We start from the raw sequence: 23749 nt of genomic DNA on the forward strand, positions 1-23749 counted from the left end.
GCCAGAAAGAAAACACCAAAAGGACATATTTACCCCTCAACCTCCAGACTAACTAGAATCTACACAAAGCACTAACTGAGGTCTCATTGATGTTCAAATGCAATAAGATACAGTGTTAGTCATGAGAGGTTAGAGGTTTAAAGAGAGCAAGTATTCTTAAGTGACAGTCAGAAAAGACATTTCTTCGCTTTGCCACACGGCAGAAAGCAGAGCACGAAATGTTTCTAACCCTGGTTTTTACCAGTACACACACAGGGGTACTACTGCCCGCACCCTGATCTGACTGAAAAAGGCCTCTTTGTCACGCTCAGCACTGAGAGTAAAGCTTTGGTAAATGGCTCTTTGTTTCTGCTGTCTTTTCTACCAGATAACCTAAAAGACTGTGATAAATAGAATCAAATCAGTTTTGTAGGATTACACAGGCTTTATAATGTTTTAGGGAAAACATACTTTAAACCAGAATTTGCTGGGGCACCTGGGTGGCTCAGTCGGTTAAGCATCTGACTTCGGCTCAGGTCATGATCTCACGGCTCATGAGTTCGAGCCCCACATCAGGCTCTGGGCTGACAGCTCAGAGCCGGGAGCCTGCTTCAGATTCTGTGTCTCCCTCTCTCTCTGCCCCACCCCCCACTTACACTCTGTCTCCCTCTCTCAAAAATAAATAAACGTTAAAATAAAGAAATAAAGAAATAACAGTATTTGCCAAAATCTTAGGGCATTTCATTTTCTCACACTTCACTGGGTCTATACTAGAACTAAGCAGCAACAAATATGCATTAGAAATTAAGTGAAAGACTATATACTAATTTGGATTAAGTTTAAAAAAATTAAAAATTAAACAAAAAAAGAATTAGAAATTAAGTGAAAGAAAGTAGACCAGCCCTACTTTATCCCATCACTTAAAAACAGTTAAGGACCAGCAGCCCTTGGCACCCTTCAAGGTTAGAACACTATTCCCATGCCTCTCACTGAAAGGACAGAAGGGAATCAACTAGACTGGTTAGGGGATGGGAGCCTCTGATGAGAATAAGCTCTAAAAAAATTATTCATCCTATAAAAGCCAAAAGCCAGGAAACCTGGCTGCTGTTTAAAATAAAATTAAAAAAAAAACAAAAAACAAAAAAAAACAGGGGCACTTGGGTGGCTCAGTCCGTTAAGTGTCCAACTTCAGCTCAGGCCATGATCTCACGGTTCGTGGGTTCGAGCCCCACATCGGGCTCTGTGCTGACAGCTCAGAGCCTGGAGCCTGCTTCGGATTCTGTGTCTCCCTTGCCTTCTGCCCCTCCCCTGCTCATGCTCTGTGTGCATCTCTCTCTCTCTCTCAAAAACAAATAAATATTTTTAAAAATTATAAAAATAAATAAATCACAAGGTATATAAATAACACACAGGCTTACTATTCAAATTCCAACAGAACCAAAAGGTATTTTCTGTGGTGAAAAGGAGAGAGCCCTAGGAAAAGAAAGAGTAAACTGTTCTAACATGGCTCATGATGAGACCACTTTGGTTCTCAGGTGAGTTAAGTCAAGCCCACTATTTTTATAAGCGCAGTCATTAGGGAACTAAAAACCGGCTGCCTATGCAAATCCTGTATTTGGAGTTCTCCTGAACCACAGAGTACAGGAAATCATCTGTAACTATTTTCTCAATTCCCCCAATACTCAAGAGAGAGATTCATTATATAAACAATGACTTAAGGCACTGGAGCTTAATTCTCTTGGAAATGGTTAAGAAAAGACAAAATTTAGATAAATTTGTATGTAGGGGAAACTAGGGATATTCTTAGTACCGTATATCTTGAACCACTTAAGATCAACATCTTAGAAAATAACTATTTTGATCTTTTAGAAATGAGCTCTGTTAATCCAGTCACAGACAAATCATTAGGATGGATGAATCATCTTTCCCAAAATGATTCAATGTCTATTAACAATTCAAAACTCCTATCCACATAATTATTTAACAACTAGCTGATTTAATAATACCAATTAGGCTTATTTATGCATCTAAAGCTTATTAAGCACTTTAACATACATTTTCATGCTTAATGATCTCAATAACCTCGTGAAGTTATCATGACAAGTTGATTCTGCTCATTTTCCCTGGGACAGAAAAGCTAAAACCCCCATCCAAGATCACACAAGAGCCAGGAAATGATGGGCCAGAAACAGAACCCAACTCTTTCAGACTCTTAGATAAGTACTCCTCCATTTTACCCAGCTGGCTTCCTGAATTTTCATGAACTGACAAACTCTACTCAGTGTTTAAAATCACGCCAATTAGCTGACACTGTAAGTAGCTGTTACACTGATTTTTCATTTTTTCACTGGTTATGGTAATATGTAGCAGAGTCAAAGAGAAGTAACGCTATATTACAAACTGAACTGCTCGGATACAGTTCCCTTCATAAGGAAAATATAGCAAGTTAGACGTAGTTAGGATGTTGACAGCTCAGCTTAGTACGAACAAGTAACAAGCTTAGCAAGCACAGCATGCAAAAACAATTGCAGATGAACATAAAATAAACCTATAACCTTTGCTGACACATTTGGACAGGTCAAACACACCCAACTGTGCCAGCCAGGACAATAAAGTACCTCTAGTTTTCTTGAGGTCCAGGGAAATTTCCTTAATGGTGAATTCGGTATGAAATGGAGCAATCTGTTCACGAAGGATCAAAAGGTGCTTAATTAAGAAAAGTTGTCCATCAATCTGAGTCTAAATTGTAAAACAGAAAAATGGATATCATCACAGATTAAATAAAAAACATAAAACACATGTGTTATTAATCAACATTAATCTACCTAAGTTCATGGCCCTTAACCTAACCATATGTACCCATGGCTCCCTCGGTGTGCAGTGAACTCTCCCATATTACCCATGTTAGAACTCCCTGGAAAAAATCTTGCTGCAAACCCTTACTAACACGGCCGTCCACTCTGTCAATCCAAGGAAGTAAATCAGACCAAAGGTTGTAAAGTCAACACATTTAGAAAAGAAATCAAATCTACTTTAATTTGGTTCAGAAACAGAAGAGATGGAGTGACCCAACCTCGGCACGGAGTAGGAAGTCAAGTTCAAAGCATGAGCATGATTCCGACCTCAGCTTTCTAGCTTCTCGTTAGGTAACAGGGCTCTCACTGTTTGGTCAAAGTGGTTTCAATATCCCGAATATCAGAAATAATCACATTTACACAAAAATACAAAAGGAGCTTCCAAAGGCAGAAATGAGTTGGGGTTACCATTGTGGATTATCTTCCCACTGACAGAGCCTTGCCTGCCTACACCCTGAGAGTGGCTGCACCGGGCACTATCGACACTAGCCAAAGTATGGAAAGAGCCCAAATGTCCATCGGTGGATGAATGGATAAAGATGATGTGGTATATATATATACAATGGGGGATTACTCGGCAATCAAGAAGAATGAAATCTTGCTATTTGCAACTACATGGATGGAACTAGAGGATATTATGCTAAGCAAAATTCGTCAGAGAAAGACAAATATCATGACTTCACTCATATGAGGACTTTAAGGTACAAAGCAGATGAACATAAGGGAAGGGAAGCAAAAATAATATAAAAACAGGGACGGGGACAAAACATAAGAAACTCTTAAATATGGAGAACAGAGGGTTATTGGAGAGGTTTGGGGATGGGGGATGGGCTAAATGGGTAAGGGGCTTAGGGAATCTACTCCTGAAATCATTGTTGCATTATATGCTAACTTGAATGTAAATTAAAAAATAAATAAATTAAAAAAAAAGAGAGAGACAGAGAGAGCGGCCACATGGGCATCTTCCCTGTTAGGCCCTGTCCGGAACGGTCTTGATTCAAGCTTTATTGCCAAAGCTCAGACCCAATCCTGAAACAGTGAAAAATGATAACTTTCATGTCAGGAAAAAGTCTGTATATTAACAAAAGCAAGGCTGCGTTTGCTCGTTCTTGCTGCCTACTCAAGATAGAATTTTACTTTGAAAATATTTCCAACGATGTTACACTATACTAAGAAAAGAATAAAGTCCTTCAGTAAATAATAAAAATTTTAAAGGGGTTACTAAACAAAGTAACTCCTCTCTGGTTTCTCTCTCTCTTCCCTCCTTCTAAATAAACCCATCATCAATATAGAAGTACGATTTATTGATGGAAACTCACTTTGCACTCTGGCACACAGAGCATTAAATAAGCAGGAAACATTCTGAATACTTGCTCTATTTTTCAAAAAACTAACAACTCCAAGGGGCAAAAATAGTACAATATAGATTGACTTTACTACAGCTGTTATCCAGCGAATGGTACCATGTTAGTAATTTACTGATACACTAGGTGCTCAATTTAAAAGTACAGAAGAACAATTTCTTGCCTTAAAAAGCCAACACATTAAGTGATCATTTTCTTGAAAGGCAAAAGTATAAACTCCACAATGACAACAAATTAGCTAATGCTTACCAAATAGAGGGCTTCCTCATACATACTTAAACCCCTTATAATATGTAGGAAGCAAAGCTAGATAAAATAGGACAGCCTCACAGGCCTCACAGGGTAAGGACTGAAGAATCAAAAAGCCCTTCATACTTCCCTTTAAAAAGAGAACAGTGGTATAAGACCTAAGTCGATACACTTATTTTTAAATTAGGTCATTTTTTTTTCTCCTGATGATCTAAGAAACACACGCCCATGCTAGATAATCTGATAAATAAGAAAAGTATAGAGAAAAGAAGGGAAAATCATCCACAGTCCCCCAAAAGCTTTCAAAAGCGTTTTCACTGAAGTCCTAATGTAGATCTGGTTTGTATCCTTTTTTTTTTGCCTTAACATATTTAAGTTGAATGTTACTGCTTCATTAAAAATTTAATGGTCGTGTAATAGTCTACTATATGGAACATGCCACAATTTATTTAACCATTTACCTAATATTAGAATGTTTTTCCTGATTTCGTGTATTAAAGGAAATGTGAGAGCTCAGACTTAGAAACACTTTTTAAAACTTAAATCTGCCTGTCTACAACTAACTTTCCATCCTCTTTCTAGCAAACAAAAATTGTAACCTTCCATTCCACGAGTGGGAGAATGAAGTTGTCACAGAGGTACAACTTTCCTAGCAAAAGAACCCCAAATTCTTTGGTGGGAAGCTGTGTGTGTGTGTGTGTGTGTGTGTGTGTGTGTGTGTGTGTTACCCTAATTTATCTAAAGCCTTGAAGACTCAAGCAGCCAAAAAGGTTTCCCTGAAAACACCTCCCACAGCTCCCTCCCCCTGGGTAACAGGTATTTTAACAGAGGGTTAAACAGAGCAACACTTCTGACCAGGCTGTAAAAAATTCTCAGAGGCCTTCAGCCCCAGATCCCTTCTTGATTAAAAACTAAGTCACAAAGTCATGGCAACGACTTCCAGTCATGCAACCCATGGGCCACAACTGTCTGTCTTCCAAATTGACTTAGTAGATTTCCTCTGCTCAACAATTTAAAACCATCACTGAAGGATGATTATAAATTGCTACATTCCCTTGAAAACACAGTTTTGGTCTTCCAGGGAAACAGGAATCTACTACCTTCCCAGTTTCTAAGAGTATATAGTAAGAAACTTTTATCCTACAGAATGTATAACCTAAGTATCATTTTTGGTACTTTAGCAAAATTGGCACTCTTTTATACAGCGCAGTCTTTATTTAGCACTATAACAGAATACAACTGAACCTTGAACAACATGGTTTGAACTGCAATGGTCCACTTACGCACGTGCATTTTTTAGAGTACAGTAATGTAAATGTATTTTCTCTTCCCCATGATTTTCCTAATAACATTTTCTTTTCTCTAGCTTATTTTATTCTAAGAATACAGTACATAATACATATAACATACAAAATGTGCTAATTGACTATGTTATCAGTAAGGCTTCCAGTCAACAGAAGGCTATTTATTAGTAGTTCAGTGTTCGAGGAGTCAAAAGTTCTACATGTATCTTCACCTTCGTGGGGGGACCTGTGCCCCATAACTCCTGTGCTGTTCAAGGGTCAACTGTTCTAGCTTCTCTTAAAGGGCCTCAAAATCAAATCACATTAAACAAACATATCCTACTGCCAACACGGCTTTAAATTTCTGCGCCTATAAATAAATGCTGTATTGAACGAACAGTATTATTATAGGTAACAAGATTTCACCTAACACTTCATCAAACCTTGTTTTTGCTGATAGACTCTGATGCTCCAAGTAGTGACTGAATGCAGGCAGACAAGGCTTCCTGGGACAATCCTTGGAACACTGCCCTCTGGTGAAATAAAAGAAAAACATTACCCTGGAGTGTTTCACAACACAGGAAAAAGAAAAAAATGGAAGCCGAGTACAACGAACAATGAATGCTTGCTTACCCTCAATATAGCTGAATTAAGTTATATTACTGGCAATATTCCCCCTGGCATTTCCTACTCCTATTCTTATTTCTAGACCAATACATGCTTTTGTAATGTGCATCTCTCAAGACATTCATGTGACCCTTCAACATCTCCTTAGCACCTATTTCATGCTAGGCTCTGTGCTAAATGCTGGATGCACAGTGGTGGGTGGACAAGGCAGATGTGGTTCTGACTCCATGGAGACCTGACTTCAATATGTTGGAGGCTTTTTTTTTTTTTAACTCAATAAAACCAACTTTAAAACAAAGGCTCAGTCACCCAAGTTCTAAAAAATGTATCTCTATGCGGGGGGTGGAGGGAATATACACACGCCCTATGAACTATATTCTTAAGAAACAGTAGCATTTGGACAATTAATAACACAGCTGTTATATTTAATCGCTTTTTTCTTCATATGCTACTGGAGTTGTTACACAGTTTAATTTAAAGTAAAGCCACTGAATTTTAGGGATGCCTGGCTGGCTCAGTCAGAGGAGCGGGCAATTCTTAATCTCGGGGTCGTGAGTTCAAGCCCCATGTTGGGTAGAGATTACTTAAATAAAACTTAAACAAAACAAAAAAACACTGAATCTTACATTTCAGCAGCAAGTTCCTAACAGTAAATAAATATAGACAAATAATCTGTCAAGATTGATAATCACCCACCACTATGCATCTACATTAATCGTATCATTAAACATTCTGGAATGTATACAATAACTCTTACCTAAAATCAATGCAATGTTTAAGTTGGTGCTTACGGGAAAAAAAAGTACTGCTAATTTCAGCAAACAACGAAAATTAATCCCATGATTAGAAACACATGCAACCTTAATAGTACTTATCAAGGATGCTGATTTTTTTTTCAACGTTTATTTATTTTTGGGACAGAGAGAGACAGAGCATGAACGGAAGAGGGGTAGAGAGAGAGGGAGACACAGAATCGTAAATAGGCTCCAGGCTCCGAGCCATCAGCCCAGAGCTTGACGTGGGGCTCAAACTCACGGACCGCGAGACCGTGACCTGGCTGAAGTCGGACGCTTAACCGACTGCGCCACCCAGGCGCCCCTCAAGGATGCTGATTTAAATGGAGTACAAAACTAAAGTAGATGCATTTAATAATAAATTTAATACTAAATGTACATTATGCCCATGTGACATTGGACATGTCACTTAACCTTTCTGCATGTCTTTTTGCTTATCTATAAACTAAACTAAAACAGATGACTTAACTAGTAGTTTTAAACTTATATGTGGTCATAGGTCCCTATGAAAAGCAATAAAAGCCATAACCCTTCTCAGAAAGACACAAATATAAACATACATACACAATTTTGCCCACAATTTCAAGGTGCTCACAGAGTCCCTAAAGGCCACTAGTGAATTCTAAGGTTCTAAAGAATGCACAGGTTAAGAATTCCTAACTTAGACTCATCTTAAACCTACCTCTGTACTGAAAAATCGTATGATTTGAATTTGATACCAAACAAAATACTACATCAATATCTTAAAATAAAATTAAAATTAAAAAATTTCACGTGAAACAGCAAGCAATTTACACTAAAGATACAAGAATTTACACACATACATCTATGCATCTGTACAATTTGGAGAGACACACAAGAGTTCTTCGAACTGTAGGATACCACATTCCATGAAGATCTGCTGGAGAAATTGTCGTCTGTGGTCTAGGATTGAGGGATTCTGTTGAACCTAAAAATCCAAATGGAAAAGACACATTTCACACACATAGAGATCCGTCTTACTTGCATGGCAACTGTAACCTGTTTGTTCTCTTTAGTTATCAATACCTAGGGGCAACCATTTTTTCTAGATTTTCTTCACCTTTAATCAAGAATGCCAAGGGGGGTGCCTGGCTACCTCAGTCAGTAGAGCATGGAACTCCTGAATTCATAAGTTCGGGCCCCATGTTGGGGGTAGAGTTTACTTAATAAAAAAAAAAAAAAGCAAGAAAGCAAGAAAGAAAAGAAAAAGAAATCTTAAAAAAATAAATGCCACAGGAACCCCCGAATCGGTGATAGCTAAGATTTAACACAGTAAGAATACACATGAATATATGTGTGTGTGTGTGTGTGTGTGTGTGTGTGTGTGTGTGTGTGTGTGTATACCTCATATATATGCTTAACTCAAATAGCTATGCCCAAACTGTGATCAATAATCTTTATGGAATAAATGAACAGTATATACACATTATACAAAAAGGAGGTAGACCTGTGTGTAGTCCCGTGGAAGCAAGTGGGAGCCTACGGAGGTGGGGGAATGACAAGAAAACAAAGCAATGTTAAACAGGAAAATTAATCAAAGCTGGTTTGCCTGACAACCTGCCTTCCATGATCTAAGCTGTATCACTTACAGGCCTCCTCAGTCTATCCATTTCCCAAGTGAAGAGAATTATCCGCCCTCTTTCCAAGACAGGTCAGACGCCAGTAAGGGTGAGGAGACAGAGGGGGGCTTGGCTGGCTTTGTAAGGAAAGCACAATCACTTCAGCTCAAGAGACCAGAGTTGAAATGAGCCACAAAAGCAGAGCTAAGATAATACTTTGGAGCAAGAGGGAAGAGTGAAATATGGACTGGGTATGAGAGGACATTAGGAAACTTTATTGAATGTTTTAGTGCAATAATGGTTTATGGTTATGTAAGAGATGTCCTTACTTTCTGGACAGATGACGAAATACTCAAGAGTAAACTGGCAATGATGTCAATAATTTACTTTAAAGTCATCAGCAAAAGATTGGGGCACCTGGCTGGCTCAGTCAGAGAAGCAGGTGGCTCTTGATCTTGGGGTCATGAGTTTGAGCCCAGCACTGGGTGTACAGATTACATAACTAAACTTTAAAAAAAATAAATATAAAAAATAAAATGAGCAAAAGAATATATGTATATGTAATGTGATAAAATATTAAGTCTTGAATCCAGGTGGTGGGTACTGGTATGCACTGTTCATTGTATCATTCTTTCTACTTTTCTGTATATTTGAAATCTTTTCAATAATAAAAAAAAATAAAAGTATAGCCAAGCAAAATATAATTCCTTTTTTTAAAAAAGAGCCAGAACTGCCTAGGCTTAGGAGGAGATCCGGAGATTATGGTATATAGATTTATGGGCAAAAACAAAGAGGAGAATGTCATAGGTCAGTGCTTTCATTTTATAATTCTGTAAGCTTAAGTTTTTGTTTTTCAAAAGCATGTAATACTTGTGTGATTTTATTTATTTTTCTGGTATTTTTATTTATATCCAAGTTAGTTAGCATATAGTGCAACAATGATTTCAGGAGTAGATTCCTTAAGCTCCTTACCCCTTTAGCCCATCCCCCCTCCCAAAACCTCTCCAGTAACCCTCAGTTTGTTCTCCATATTTATGAGTCTGTTTTGTCCCCCTTCCTGTTTTTATATTATTTTTGCTTCCCTTCCCTTATGTTCATCTGCTTTATATCTTAAACTCCTCACATGAGTGGAGTCATATGATATTTGTCTTTCTCTGACGAATTTTGCTTAGCATAATACCCTTTAGTTCTGTCCACGTAGTTGCAAATGGCAAGATTTCATTCTTTTTGATTGCCGAGTAATACTCCATTGTATAGATGTACCATATCTTCTTTATCCATTCATCCATCAACGGACATTTGGGCGCTTTCCGTACTTTGGCAATTGTTGGTAGTGCTGCTATAAACATTGGGGTGCATGTGCCCCTTCAAAACAGCATACCTGTATCCCTTGGATAAATACCTACTAGTGTAATTGCTGGGGCACAGGGTAGTTCTATTTTAATTTTTTGATGAACTTCCATACTGTTTTCCAGAGTGGCTGTACCAGCTTGAATTCCCAACAGCAGTGCAAAAGAGATCCTTTTTCTCCACATCCTCGCCAACATCTGTTGTTGCCTGAGTTGTTAATTTTAGCCACTCTGACAGGTTGAGGTGGTATCTCATTGTGGTTCTGATTTGTATTTCCTGGATGATGAGTAATGTTGAGCATTTTTTCATGTGTTGACTGGCCATCTCGATGTCTTCTTTGGCGAAGTGTCTATTCATGTCTTTTGCCCATTTCTTCACTGGTTTGTTTTTTTTGGGTTGTTGAGTTTGATAAATTCTCTATAGGTTTTGGATACTAACCCTTTATCTGACATGTCGTTTGCAAATATCTTCTCCCATTCCATCGGCTGCTTTTTAGTTTTGCTGATTGTTTCCTTTGCTGTGCAAAAGCTTTTTATTTTGATGAGGTTGCAATAGTTCATTTCTGAATACTTGGGTGACTTTAAAAGCCCCTCTAGGGGGCCTTACTTTAAAATATCTATATGAAGTTCCTTAAAAAGAACAAACTAGACAAATTTTATCAAAGAATATTTAGGAGATTAAGTATCTATAGTTGTGCTAAGATTAGGTGTGTAAGATCCCTCCTTCAAATTAAAGAGCCAAAACATTACCCCCAAATAAAAGTTTAGTGAAACAAATCTATTTTAAGTACTTTAAAATACTGTACTTTAAGTACTGGCTTGTTTATTTTTTCACTTTCCTGTGAAAAATAGTTAGCATTAAAACAACCGACGCAGGGAAAGTTTACTTACCTGGCAAACCATCAAAAGGCAAGTGTCTACTAGCTGCCCCTTCTGAGGAGCAGAACAAAGCCAAATAACAGGGCTTCTCCCTCAGCCTCCGGCAGTCTTCCTCCAGCGTCGTCTCTGAGCCCACCCTCCTCTCACCCGCTCTACGCAGAGAATAGAGCCTGTGCTTTTGAAAACACTGATAATCAGCCTCTTCACACAACGGTCCCTCACACTGGCCCAGACACCTAGTTCTACTACGTGAACACCATGTTGTTCAAAGTCCTCACTTTGGAGGCTTCTCATTCTCACTTCCAGCACACTAAGAAACCAAGAACCGAGAAAAGTGATTATATTCTTTTTTTGCTCCCCCTGCCACCTGACTCAGTCTTGCTTTTTTCATCCCAAATTCTATCACCAGTCTAAGTACCATCAACAATCATACAGACAACCACACGGTTGCCCCTGACCTTCCGAATTCCAAAGACTTTCATTTCGATCCCTGCACCCCCAACCCCATAGACAGATGTTCTCAAGACTTCCTTTCAGAAGTACTTTATTCCTTTCTATAGACTTTATTACTCCAAACGATTCCACCTCTTAATTATTAAAACCTACCATCCCACTCTGACCACAGTATCATTGTGATGTCCTATTTCTCACCTGTTCACCCAAACTACACTGCCAACCCCTCCTCCTTTGGCTTTAATCACACCTTATCCTCTCGCTCTCTTCTGACCTCTCTGGCTATTCTTCCTCAGTTCGCCCAGAATACTCCATTTCGCTCCTTAATGTCAGCGTCTGTTAAGGTTCTCTCTCAGGTTTACTTTTCTCTCTCTCTCAGAGTTCTGTTATTATCACTCTATTCTCAGCGCCGGGGTGATCCTATACAAGCCCACAGCATCAAGCACTCCACTGTCTTTATCTCCAGATCAGTCCTCCTCTTTACAGCTCTAGAGCAGTACTGTCCAACAGACATATTAAATGGGACATATTAAAATGCCACATTAAAAAAGGTAAAAAAAAAAAAAAAAACACAAATGGTATGAGTTTTAATATAGTTAGCCCAATATATTTAAAATATCATCACTTTGGGGCGCCTGGGTGGCGCAGTCGGTTAAGCGTCCGACTTCAGCCAGGTCACGATCTCGCAGTCCGGGAGTTCGAGCCCCGCGTCAGGCTCTGGGCTGATGGCTCAGAGCCTGGAGCCTGTTTCCGATTCTGTGTCTCCCTCTCTCTCTGCCCCTCCCCCGTTCAAGCTCTGTCTCTCTCTGTCCCAAAAATAAATAAACGTTGAAAAAAAAAAATTAAAAAAAAAAATCATCACTTTAACATGTAATCAAGACAGAAATTACCAATAAGGTGCTTTCCATTCTTTATTTCATATTAAGCCTTAGAAATTTGGTATGCATTTTATATGCTAACAGCATATTCAGATGAGCCACATTTCACATGCTCAATGGCAGGCGGCTACCATATTGAACAGCACAGCTCCAGACTGATATACACATGGACCCTACCAAGTCTTCCTCGGTCCCCACATCTAGGATGTCATCAAATTCTATTGACTCAAGCTTTTAACTGTATGTCTCATCTATAAACTTCTCTCCATCCCTCATTAGTACCCTGGTTCAAATCACCTTTAACTTTCAAATGGAAAACAAAACAGTCTCCTAACTAGTCTCTACAGTTCTGCCAACAATACCTTATTTACTTTAAGGCCAGGCATGGGTAAAAGAATACAGACTCTACTGGGGGAAAGGAAAATGTACAAGACCAGGACTGGCAAGACAGAAATGTAATCTAGTCTTTCCAGTAACTCTTGAAAAGGTTTTCTAGGACCAAGAGGTATACTAAGACATGGCACAGGTTCTATTTCAGAGGAGAAAATTTTAGTCTCTCTTCCTATGGGGCAAGCATGATAAAATGGCTTTGCCAGGGAGGGAATACCCAGTCTGCTTGGCAGTCTGGCCTTAAGGTATCAACTGTTCATAGAATAACCCACAATACCTGATGATGCCCTGAACCTGGGAACGTGGATGCAACTGGGATCCTTGAAAGGTTCCCACTCTCACTATCCCAATCCCAGGCTGTCCTGGGCTCCATGATGAGCTGAGCTTCACTGCCCCTGTTAGAGCTAGAAGGAGAGACAACAAACCAGCTCGCTGTCTACATTAAATGCATGAGAATCCAGGATGATTCTTGGACAATTCTGCTCCCTGCAATAAATGCACCATAGTCCAAGCTATCCCATACATTTCAATCAGTATTTTATCCCAGTCCCAGGCACTCAATATATTTACCAAATGCAAATCGGGTGGTACAATTATGCCAATACGCTCTACTACCAAGAAGTTCAAAGTCCGCGAAACTGACACCTATCTGGCCTGCTGTATCTGCTCCTTCCCTACAAATAACCTATACCCAAACATACCAAACCGCGTGACTCCCCCAAAAGCATCCACGGTCTTCCATTCCTGCATGCCTTCTTCCGTGCTATTCTGTCTTTAACCTTACTCCACCTGGCTTCATTCTTGCCTTTATAAACAGCAGAGCTTTCAGACACAACACCTCTCACTGAATTCACTTTCTTGCACTCAAAGCTTCGTAATTTTGATGCCCTTCATCCATGATCCAAGAGTGTCCTGTGTATACCTTTGGGCATATCACCACTGAATTACATCTGTGGCTTATCAATCAACCCCCCACCCCCACCCCCGCCTGCTCAAGTGTGAGCTCCTCAAAGGCACATAAGCTGTTTCTCATTTCTCATGTCTGGAACATGACAAGGCCTCAATAAAAGTTTAAATGAATAAATAAAAGTTGGAGTTAAACATCATAACATACCAGATTTTGTTAGATTATTAGACTCTGTTTCCTCTAACTGAACATCTGAAAACGAAGCTTCCGAAGGTACCTTCTTCTGTTCATCTTTTAAACTTTGTGCAATTTGCTGTGTAAAGAAATCAGAAACAAAATTAAAGTGTAGTTTTCAGCTGTATTTTGCAACATGAACACGTTCTTTCCAAAAAGCTAAAAAAAAAAAAAATCTAGTTAATAAATGAATGGACTAATGAAACTAAGGCAAAACAACCCATGGAAATGAAAAAGTTGAATTAGTATAGAGCGTCCCTATTCCCGTAAACACGTACATAGCCTTTTGTGAATCACTAATCTCAGAACCATTACCAGGTATTTGCTGAAGGGTCAAATACACGAGCCTCCTATAGGAAGCTACTTTCAACTTGATGTTTAGAAACAAACTTTAAGATTGGACACATTCTGAATGTCAGAAATGCTTTATCAAGTAACTGGCCAATTCAAACAACTCACTTTCTCTCTATGAGAGAATGGGTACAGTAAGCTATTTTTCAGATTATTAAAAATTAGCTTATGCACTGAGACTATTCAACCCTTCTTCACTGCCTAAAGAATAACATCAAACACACACAGGTCACTAACTACTAAGTAATGAAAACTTCACTAGTTTACATTCCCACCTTTTTAAAAGTGGAAATACACAGAAACGGAGACTAACAGACACTTAGCTACTGACAAAAGGAATGGCCAGAGAACTATCTAGGAGACAGACTCTGGGCCAGTCCTCTTACTCTGCGTGCAGAAACTAGAAAGTGTAGCTAATCCCTAAATGGCACACAGATGTCACAGCAAGATCACCTTATACCCCTATCCCCCACCAAAAGAAAAACAAAGCAAACATTTGCTGCAAGTGGTGTCCTTAAACCAAAGGGTCTACACAAGAGAGCATCAGGACACTGGCCATGTGATGACTGAATAAACATACTAAATGTGTCACTAAATTACAATGAGGGGGGCTTTAGTAAACCTCATCACCTAATGGTCTATTAGATAGATTACGAGATTACATCTGTGTGCCATTTAAGGATTAGCTACACTTTCTGGTTTCTGCACCCAGAGTAAGAGGACTGGCCCAGAGACTGTCTCCCAAATAGTTCTCTGGCCATTCCTTTTGTCAGTAGCTAAGTGTCTGTTAGGTCTCCATTTCTGTGTATTTCCATCTTTATAAAAGTAGAAATGTAAACTAGTGAAGTTTTCGTAGTTAGTGATCTGTATATTACAGACATTGATATGTTTGTAATATAAAACTACTATAAAGAAGACAAGGAAAGGAGGGGAACAAGAGAAAGATACAATTCCCCAGATTGGGCTGAGCAACAGATCTAGTCTTTGTCATATACACTTTGTGGGCTTCAAAACCAAGGTAACTTCTGTACATGAACTATTGATTGGTTCCCTGGAATTATTAGCAGTATCCAAACACCAAAAGAATTCCTACCATGAGCCTGCAGAATAAGAAAAGGTGGGCAATAAACTAACAGCCCCAATACTACATGCCCTTCCTATATGTATCTGATCCCTGCATGGTTGATTTTCATATTATTAAAAAAAAAAAGTATTGGGGCGCCTGGGTGGCTCAGTCGGTTGGGCGTCCGACTTCGGCTCAGGTCATGATCTCGCACTCCGTGAGTTCGAGCCCCGCGTCAGGCTCTGTGCTGAGCGCTCAGAGCCTGGAGCCTGTTTCGGATTCTGTGTCTCCCTCTCTCTCTGACCCTCCCCCGTTCATGCTCTGTCTCAAAAATAAATAAACATTAAAAAAAAATTAAAAAAAAAAAGTACTATGCAAACAATATAACTACCCAATATATAAATTTAAGGAGAAATCAGGAGAAGGGATGAAAAGTTGAGGAGAATATTCTTAAAATAGGTTAGGGCATTAAACCAAGTAGCCTGGTATATTTCAAGCCTGTTAGCTTTAAAACAAACACACTTCTTACTACACACATATCAGCCTAGGCACTGAAGCGTTAGGTTAAGTGAATATGCTGGCGAGGGTGTGTGGCAACAGGAATGGGTTAGTATACTTACGTATACTTCTTTGCTCTGTCAGCCGACAGGATCCAAGAGCAAGAACCCCCGATAGCTATGAGCACACCCAGCACCTAAACTTTGTTTGCTAATTCCTTTCTCCAATAAAAGAAGCCAGGACTCCTTGGAGAAATGGCTGACTCTAGGGCTACGACAGGAAATAGGCAAGATGCGCCTGGAGCCGAGAGATAAGGAAGTGTTCAAAAAACACACAAACAAACCTATAAGCTGGGGATCTGTCAAAGGGACCCAGGAACCAAGTGAAAGAGCTCCCAATGGTCAAAGTTGGAACTATTTGAGCAAAACAGCAGTGGACTATAATCCAAAGTACAAAATAAATACCCATGAGTCCATACTGGTATCAATAAGTGATTAAATAAATACATAAATGCATAAAAGGAAAAAGATTTCCCTTGCAGACAAATTCTAAATAATTTATGCAAATACTCTGCATCTCAAGGAAGCAGCATAGCTTGGGGAAAAAGAGCAACTTGCCAGTGAAGAAATCTGACGATGCTTCCTCAGCCAGGTGATCAAGTTCAGTTAACAACTTGATAAGTCATGTTGATAGCATCTAGCCTAGATATGATGTTCTAAAAAAGTTACTTTGGATTTTCCTCCCCAAAACACATACCACCAGTCTAATCATGAGAAAAACATCAAATTCCAACGGCAGGGGGTTAGGGGGAACCCTACAAAATACTTAACCAATTCTCCTCAAAAATGCTAAATTAAAATCATCAAAAACAAGGAAAGTCTGAGAAACTGTCATAGGCAAGAGAAGCCTAACATAACATGAAAAACAAATGCAATATAGTGTCATAAATAGGATAATGGGATCCTGGAATCGAAAAAGACATTACATAAAAACTAAGGGAATCCAAATAAACTATGGCCTTTAATTAATACCAATGTATCATTACCGGCTCATTAACTGTAGCAAATGTACCATACTAACATAAGATGTTAATTAACAGAGACAATTGGATGTTGAGTACATGGGAACTCTCTGTACTACCTTCTCAATTCTTCTGTAAATCTAAAACTGTTCTAAAAAAATAAAATCTAGAGGGTATTATGCTAAGTGAAATTAGTCACTCAGAGAAAGACAAAAATCATATGACTTCACTCATATGAGGACTTTAAGAGACAAAACAGATGAACATAAGGGAAGGGGAACAAAAATAATATAAAAATGGGGAGGGGGACAAAACAGAAGAGACTCATAAATGTGGAGAACAAACTGAGGGTTACTGGAGGGGTTGTGGGAGGGGGGATGGGCTAAATGGGTAAGGGGCATTAAGGAATCTACTCCTGAAATCGTTGCTTCACTATATGCTAACTACTTTGGATGTAAACTTTAAAAAACAAAAAATAAAGTTAAAAAAATAAAATAAAATAAAATCTATTACAAAAGAAAAGAAACTCAGGATATGTGTTCTCCAGGAAAAGCAGTCTAAACAGAAACAGGATAATATCTGAGCCACATTTATAACTTAACAACAGAGATTACTACTCAGGACCAAAAAGTATGGGGATAAATATCAGATATACTTAGGAAGAAATGGACTTTAAACTATTTTTTCACAGACTAATAAATTTAAGTCAGTACTCCTGCTGTAAGCTAATGATAATTATGGGGCGTCTGGGTGGCTCAGTCAGTTGAGCGTCCGACTTCGGCTCAGGTCATGATCTCGCAGCTCGTGAGTTCGAGCCCCGCATCGGGCTCTATGCTGACAGCTCAGAGCCTGGAGCCTTCTTCAGATTCTGTGTCTCCCTCCCTCTCTGCCCCAACCCACTCACATTCTGTCTCTGTCTCTCTCAAAAATAAATAAACACTTAAAAAAATTTTAAAAAAAAAGCTAATGATAATTAAGGAAAGATAGTTTACGAACCTTGCAAAAATTACACTACACTTTTAAAAATACATTAGAAACATGTAATGACTGAGCAGAATTATTTCAGGGGACATTTTCAAATTTACTGGCAACAAAATTTCCTTTGGAACTTTTCAAATAAAATAATCAGGCTGCTACTGATAACTGTTTAGGGCACCTGGTGGCTCAGTCGGTTGTCTAACTCTTGATTTCAGCTCAAGCTATGATCTCACAGTTCATGGGATGGAGCCCGAGTCAGACTCTGCACTGACAGAGCAGAACCTGCTTGGGATTCTCTCCTTCCTTGCTCTCTGCCCCTCCCCGACTCACACACATGCTCTCTCTCTCAAGATAAACATTTAAAAAATAATAAAATAAAATGCACTTTTATTTTAAATACTTTAGATATTCCAACGAACTAGATCATGTAATTTATTTTAATAAGTTAAAAAACAGTCATATTCTGGGGCTCCTGGGTGGCTCAGTCAGTTAACTGTCTGACTTGGCTCAGGTCATGAACCTAACGGTTGGTGGGTGCGAGCCCCACATGGGGCTCTCTGCCGTCGGCACAGAGCCCACTTCGAATCCTCTGTCCCTGCCTCTCTCCCCCTTCCCCTCTTTCTGCCCCTCCCCTGCTCATACATGCTCTCTCTCAAAAATAAAAAATAAACATTAAAAAAAATAGTCACCTTCTTATAGGTAAGGGAAACTGAAAGGACAACCCCCTTCATATTAAATTTTAATACAGAAAAGCGGAAACATCAAAACTCACATTTATTAACAAGCCAATGTCTTATTTTTAAAGAAAAATAAATAACCCAGATTCATAGAACAGACTGGTGGTGTTGGGGAGGGGAGGAAGGTGGTCAAAGAGCACAAACTCCCAGAACAAGATAAATAAGTCCTGGGGATCTAATACACAGTAATGGTGACTACAGTTAACAATATTGTATTGTACATTTGAAAGTTGCTAAGAGAATAGATTTTTTAAGGTCTCACTATGTACGTACACACAAAAATGTAACTATGTGAAGTGATAGCTGTTAACTGATTTACTCTGATAAACATTTCACATTATATACATACATTAAACCACTACCTTGTACACCCTAAACTTATTTTTTTTCAATATATGAAATTTATTGTCAAATTGGTTTCCATACAACACCCAGTGCTCATCCCAAAAGGTGCCCTCCTCAATACCCATCACCCACCCTCCCCTCCCTCCCACCCATCAACCCTCAGTTTGTTCTCAGTTTTTAAGAGTCTCTTATGCTTTGGCTCTCTCCCACTCTAACCTCTTTTTTTTTTTCCTTCCCCTCCCCCATGGGTTTCTGTTAAGTTTCTCAGGATCCACATAAGATGGTATCTGTCTTTCTCTGTATGGCTTATTTCACTTAGCATCACACTCTCCAGTTCCATCCACGTTGCTACAAAGGGCCAAATTTCATTCTTTCTCATTGCCACGTAGTACTCCATTGTGTATATAAACCACAATTTCTTTGTCCATTCATCAGCTGATGGACATTTAGGCTCTTTCCATACTTTGGCTATTGTTGAGAGTGCTGCTATAAACATTGGGGTTTAAGTACCCCTATGCATCAGTACTCCTGTATCCCTTGGGTAAATTCCTAGCAGTGCTACTGCTGGGTCATAGGGTAGGTCTATTTTTAATTTTTTGAGGAACCTCCACACTGTTTTCCAGAGCGGCTGCACCAGTTTGCATTCCCACCAACAGTGCAAGAGGGTTCCCGTTTCTCCACATCCTCTCCAGCATCTATAGTCTCCTGATTTGTTACACCCTAAACTTATACAATGTTATATGTCAATTCTATCTCAATACAGCTGGGAAGAAACTAAAATTTAAAAAATAATAATAATAATAATTTTGGGGCACCTGGGTGACTCGGTCGGTTAAGAATCCAACTCTTGATTTTGGCTCAGGTCATGATCTCACAGTTTGTGAGTTTGAGTCCCATGTCCGGCTCTGTGCTGCCAGCGCAGAGCCCGCTTGGGATTTTTTCTCTCTCTGCCCCTCCCCTGCTCACACTCTCTATCTCAAAATAAATTTAAAAACTTAAAAAAATTACAAAAAAAATTTTTTCAACTGATCAGTTATATATTTCATCATTGCTTATTAAATAAATTAAAGACTTTTAAAAACAGTCAAATATTATTTTTAAATATTTCAAGGTTATAAAATAACAGCCAATGTCTACTGTTGACTAGTAGGTCAAGTGCTTTCTACCCATTATCTCTACTCTCACAACAAACCTCCACAGTCAGTACTGTTAAACCTACTTCACAAATAATAACATATTCACAGAAACTAGGTAACAGATACTGATCAGAACAGCTAGAATTTGAACCTAGATCTGTCGGACTCTACAGTTTCCCTATGCCATGCAAATGGCAACCTTACATGGGCAAAATCTGAGTCTAAAGAGATTAGCTCTCAGTTTAAAATCTTCAGATCTATAGTTAGAATCAAAGGTCTAAGTTTGAAAGTAATCTGATTGTGTATCTCGGTCGGATATAATCTAAGGACCAAAAGAAGTACAAAAAACCTTGAATTTAATAAGTTTCTTGTTAGTTATGGTATTAGTGGTGTAACTCAAACTATTTTTAGTATGTGTAACTTGGAGCAAATGAGTAAATAATGGAAGGTATATAGGAAGCCACAATTGCTTTTGTAAGAGAAGGGAGAAACAAATATGGAATGGGGAAAAGTGAAGAAGAACCCTACAGAAATGGATGTGAATTGGAGGTTTCAGTATAAATTCATGATATTCAAAGTTGTATTTTTTTCTACCTCTGGCCTGTAAAAGGGGTTAGGAATAATGACATCCACCACTAGCAATGAAAACACCTAGCACTCAGAGCCTGAGTTCTAAATATGACTGTCCTCCCGTTAAGAAAACCAAAACTTCCTGGAGAAACAGGTGACTCCAGGTCTAGGGCAAGAAATGTAAAACGTAAGTACCTGGGTCATCTTGTGCAAGAAAGCAAAGAATCTAGTTTGACCGAGATAAAAAGAAAGAAGACTGAAATTACCAGAATCACATATAAAGAGGGAGCAGTAATACTGACCTTACAGAAATAAAAAATGTAAATGTAACAACAACGAACAACTGTATAACAACAAATTAGGTAACTTACATGAAATGGAAAATTTCCTAGAAAAAGACAAACTACTAAAACTGATTCAAGAAGAAACAGACAATATGAATAAACCCATAATAAGTGAAAAGACTGAATAAAAAAATTACCCACAAAGAAAAGTCAAGCCCAGATTGCTTCACCACTGAATTCCACCAAACATTTAAATTAACACCAATATTCTTCACAAACTCTTCCAAAAACAGAAGAGGGAATACTTCCCAACTCAACTGACAAAGCCAGTATTATCCTGATTATCAAAACCAGACAACAATATCAAGAGAAGAGAGAACCACCATATCTCTTATGAATATGGATACAAAAATCTTTACCAAAGTACTAGCAAACAGAGTCCAGAAACATATAAAAAGAATTACACACCACAACAAATGGGGTTTAACTCAGGAATGAATGCAAGGTTGGTTTAACTTCAAAAATTGATTAATGGAATAAAATCACTAGATCATCCCAATACTTGCAGAAAAAGCATCTGACAAAAAGCAACACCATTTCATGATAAAAACACTCAAGAAACTGGGAACAGATAGGGACTTCCTCGGGGCGCCTGGGTGGCTTAGTCAGTCGAGCATCAGACTCTTGATTTCAGCTCAGGTCACGATGTCAGAGTCGTGGGAATGAGGCCCCCATCAGGCTTCACCTGAGTATAGGGCCTACTTAAAATTCTCTCTCTCTCCCTCTGCCCCTCCCCTGCTGGCGCTTTCTCTCTCTCTAAAAAAAAAAAGAAATGGGAACTTCCTCAACCTGATAAAGGGCATGTATGAATAACTCACAGGTAACATCATACTAAATGGTGAAAAGACTGGCTGCTTTCCCTGAATATCAGGAATAAGACAAGGATATATGGTCTCACCATTTCTTTTTTTTTTTTTAATGCTTATTTACTTATTTTGATAGAGAGTGAACACAAGCAGAGGAGGGGCAGAAAGAGAGAGAGAGAGAATCCCAAGCAGGCTCTGTGCTGCCAGCACAGAGTCCGACGCGGGACTCAATCCCACAAACCGTGAGATTATGACCTGAGCCAAAATCAAGAGTCAGATACTTAACTGACTGAGCCCCCCAGGTGCCCCATCATCTCACCATTTCAATTCAACATTGTATCGGACATTCTAGCTAGGGCAATTAGGCAAGGGAAATACATAAAAGGCATTAAGATTGGAAAAAAAGAAGTAAAACTATTTCTATTTGCCGACGACATGATCTTAGGTACATAAATACATGTATATATATTTACACACACATATAGAAAATCCTATGGAATCCACTAAAAAACTATTAGAGTAAGCTAGTCCAACAAGGTTACAGGATACAAGATCAATACATAAAAATGAAATATATTTCTACACACATGCAATGAACAATCAAAAAATGGAATTAAGAAAATAGGTCTGGTGGGTCGTGGGTGGCTCAGTTGGTTAATCAACTCTGGATTTCAGCTCAGGTCATGATCTTATGAGTTCAAGCCCCACGTTGAGCTCTGTGCTGATAGCGTGGAGCCTGTTTGGGATCCCCTCTTTCCCTCTCTCTCTCTGCCCCTCCTCCACTTGCATGCACACTCTCTCTCTCCAAAACAAGAAAATAAACATTTAAAAAAAAAAAAAATAGTTCCGGGAAGGCTGGGTGGCTCCGTTGGTTAAGCATCTGAGTCTTGATTTGGGCTCAAGTCCTGATACCAGGGTCATGAGATTGAGCCCCACGTTGGCTCCACACTGAGTGGAGCCTGCTTAAGATTCTTTCTCTCCATCTCTCTCTGCCTCTACCCCGCTCTCTCTCCAAAAAGAAAAAAGAAAAAAAAAAAAAACATTCCATTTACATTAGCATCAAAAAGAATAAAATACTTAGGAATAAATTTAACAAAATAAGTGTAAAAGCTATACTCTGAAAACCGTAAAATATCACTGAAAGAAATTTAAAAAGATCCAAATAATTTCAAAATATCCCATGTTCATGAATTAGAAGACTTAACACTGTTAATACGGCAATGGTCCTCAAATTAATCGACAGATACAAGGCAATGCCTAACCAAATCCCAGCTGATTTCTTTGTAGAAATTGACAAGTTGATTCTAAAACTCATATAGAAATGCAATGGACCAAAAACAGTCAAAACAATCTGAAAAGGGAAGAAAGCAAGAGAATTCATACTTCCTGATTTCAAAATTTATTACAAAATAATCAAATCAGTATGATACATAAAAATAGATATAAAGATCAACTGAGAGTTCAGAAATAAAACAAAAAAATCTATGAGCAACTGACTTCAGTAAGGGGGCCAATAGGAAAGAAAAGCCTTTCAACACATGATGGTGGGACACCTGGACAGAATGCTGGGACAACAAATGATGCAAGGATAACATGCAAATCACAACCACAGTGAAATACCACTTCATACCCACCAAGATGGCTGAAATCAAAAAGTCAAATACTAACAAGAGCTGGCAAGTAAGTGAAGAAATCAGAACCCCTATGCACCGCTTGTGGGAATGGAAACTGGTGCAGCCATTTTGGAAACAACCTAGCAATTCTTCAAATGATTAAACGTGGAATTACTATACTACTCAGCAACTCCACTCCTAGCGGTATACAGGAGAGAAATGAAACGCGTGCCCACATAAAAATGTGCACACGAATGTTTGTAGCAGCATTACTTAGAACACCCAACAGGTAGAAGCAACCCACGTGTCCATCAGCGAAAGAATGGATAAATAAAAGGTGGTCTGTACATACCATGGAATATTATCCAGCCATAAAAGGCTTGAAGTACTAATACGTAACATGGATAGCCTGTGAAAACACACTAAGTGCAAGACATCACAAAAGACCATATATTATATAATTCTA

At 38.8% G+C, this 23749-nt stretch overlaps 1 protein-coding gene across 3 annotated transcripts in view; it reads right to left on the minus strand.

Moving 5' to 3' along the window:
* Positions 1 to 23749, minus strand: part of COG3 (component of oligomeric golgi complex 3) — a 72959-nt gene that overhangs the window by 18638 nt on the left and 30572 nt on the right. For 2 of the 3 annotated variants that reach the window (XM_003980400.6, XM_019826762.3), the window contains exons 14-17: positions 13795 to 13900; positions 7976 to 8100; positions 6174 to 6263; positions 2598 to 2718 (exon numbers count right to left, since the gene is read on the minus strand). In XM_003980400.6, coding sequence (XP_003980449.2) covers positions 2598 to 2718; positions 6174 to 6263; positions 7976 to 8100; positions 13795 to 13900 — 442 coding nt within the window. The remainder of the gene's footprint in view (positions 1 to 2597; positions 2719 to 6173; positions 6264 to 7975; positions 8101 to 13794; positions 13901 to 23749) is intronic. The other variant, XM_006927301.5, reaches the window with a different exon arrangement.

This window comes from Felis catus, chromosome A1 (assembly GCF_018350175.1).
Source record: "Felis catus isolate Fca126 chromosome A1, F.catus_Fca126_mat1.0, whole genome shotgun sequence".
NCBI lineage: Eukaryota > Metazoa > Chordata > Mammalia > Carnivora > Felidae > Felis > Felis catus.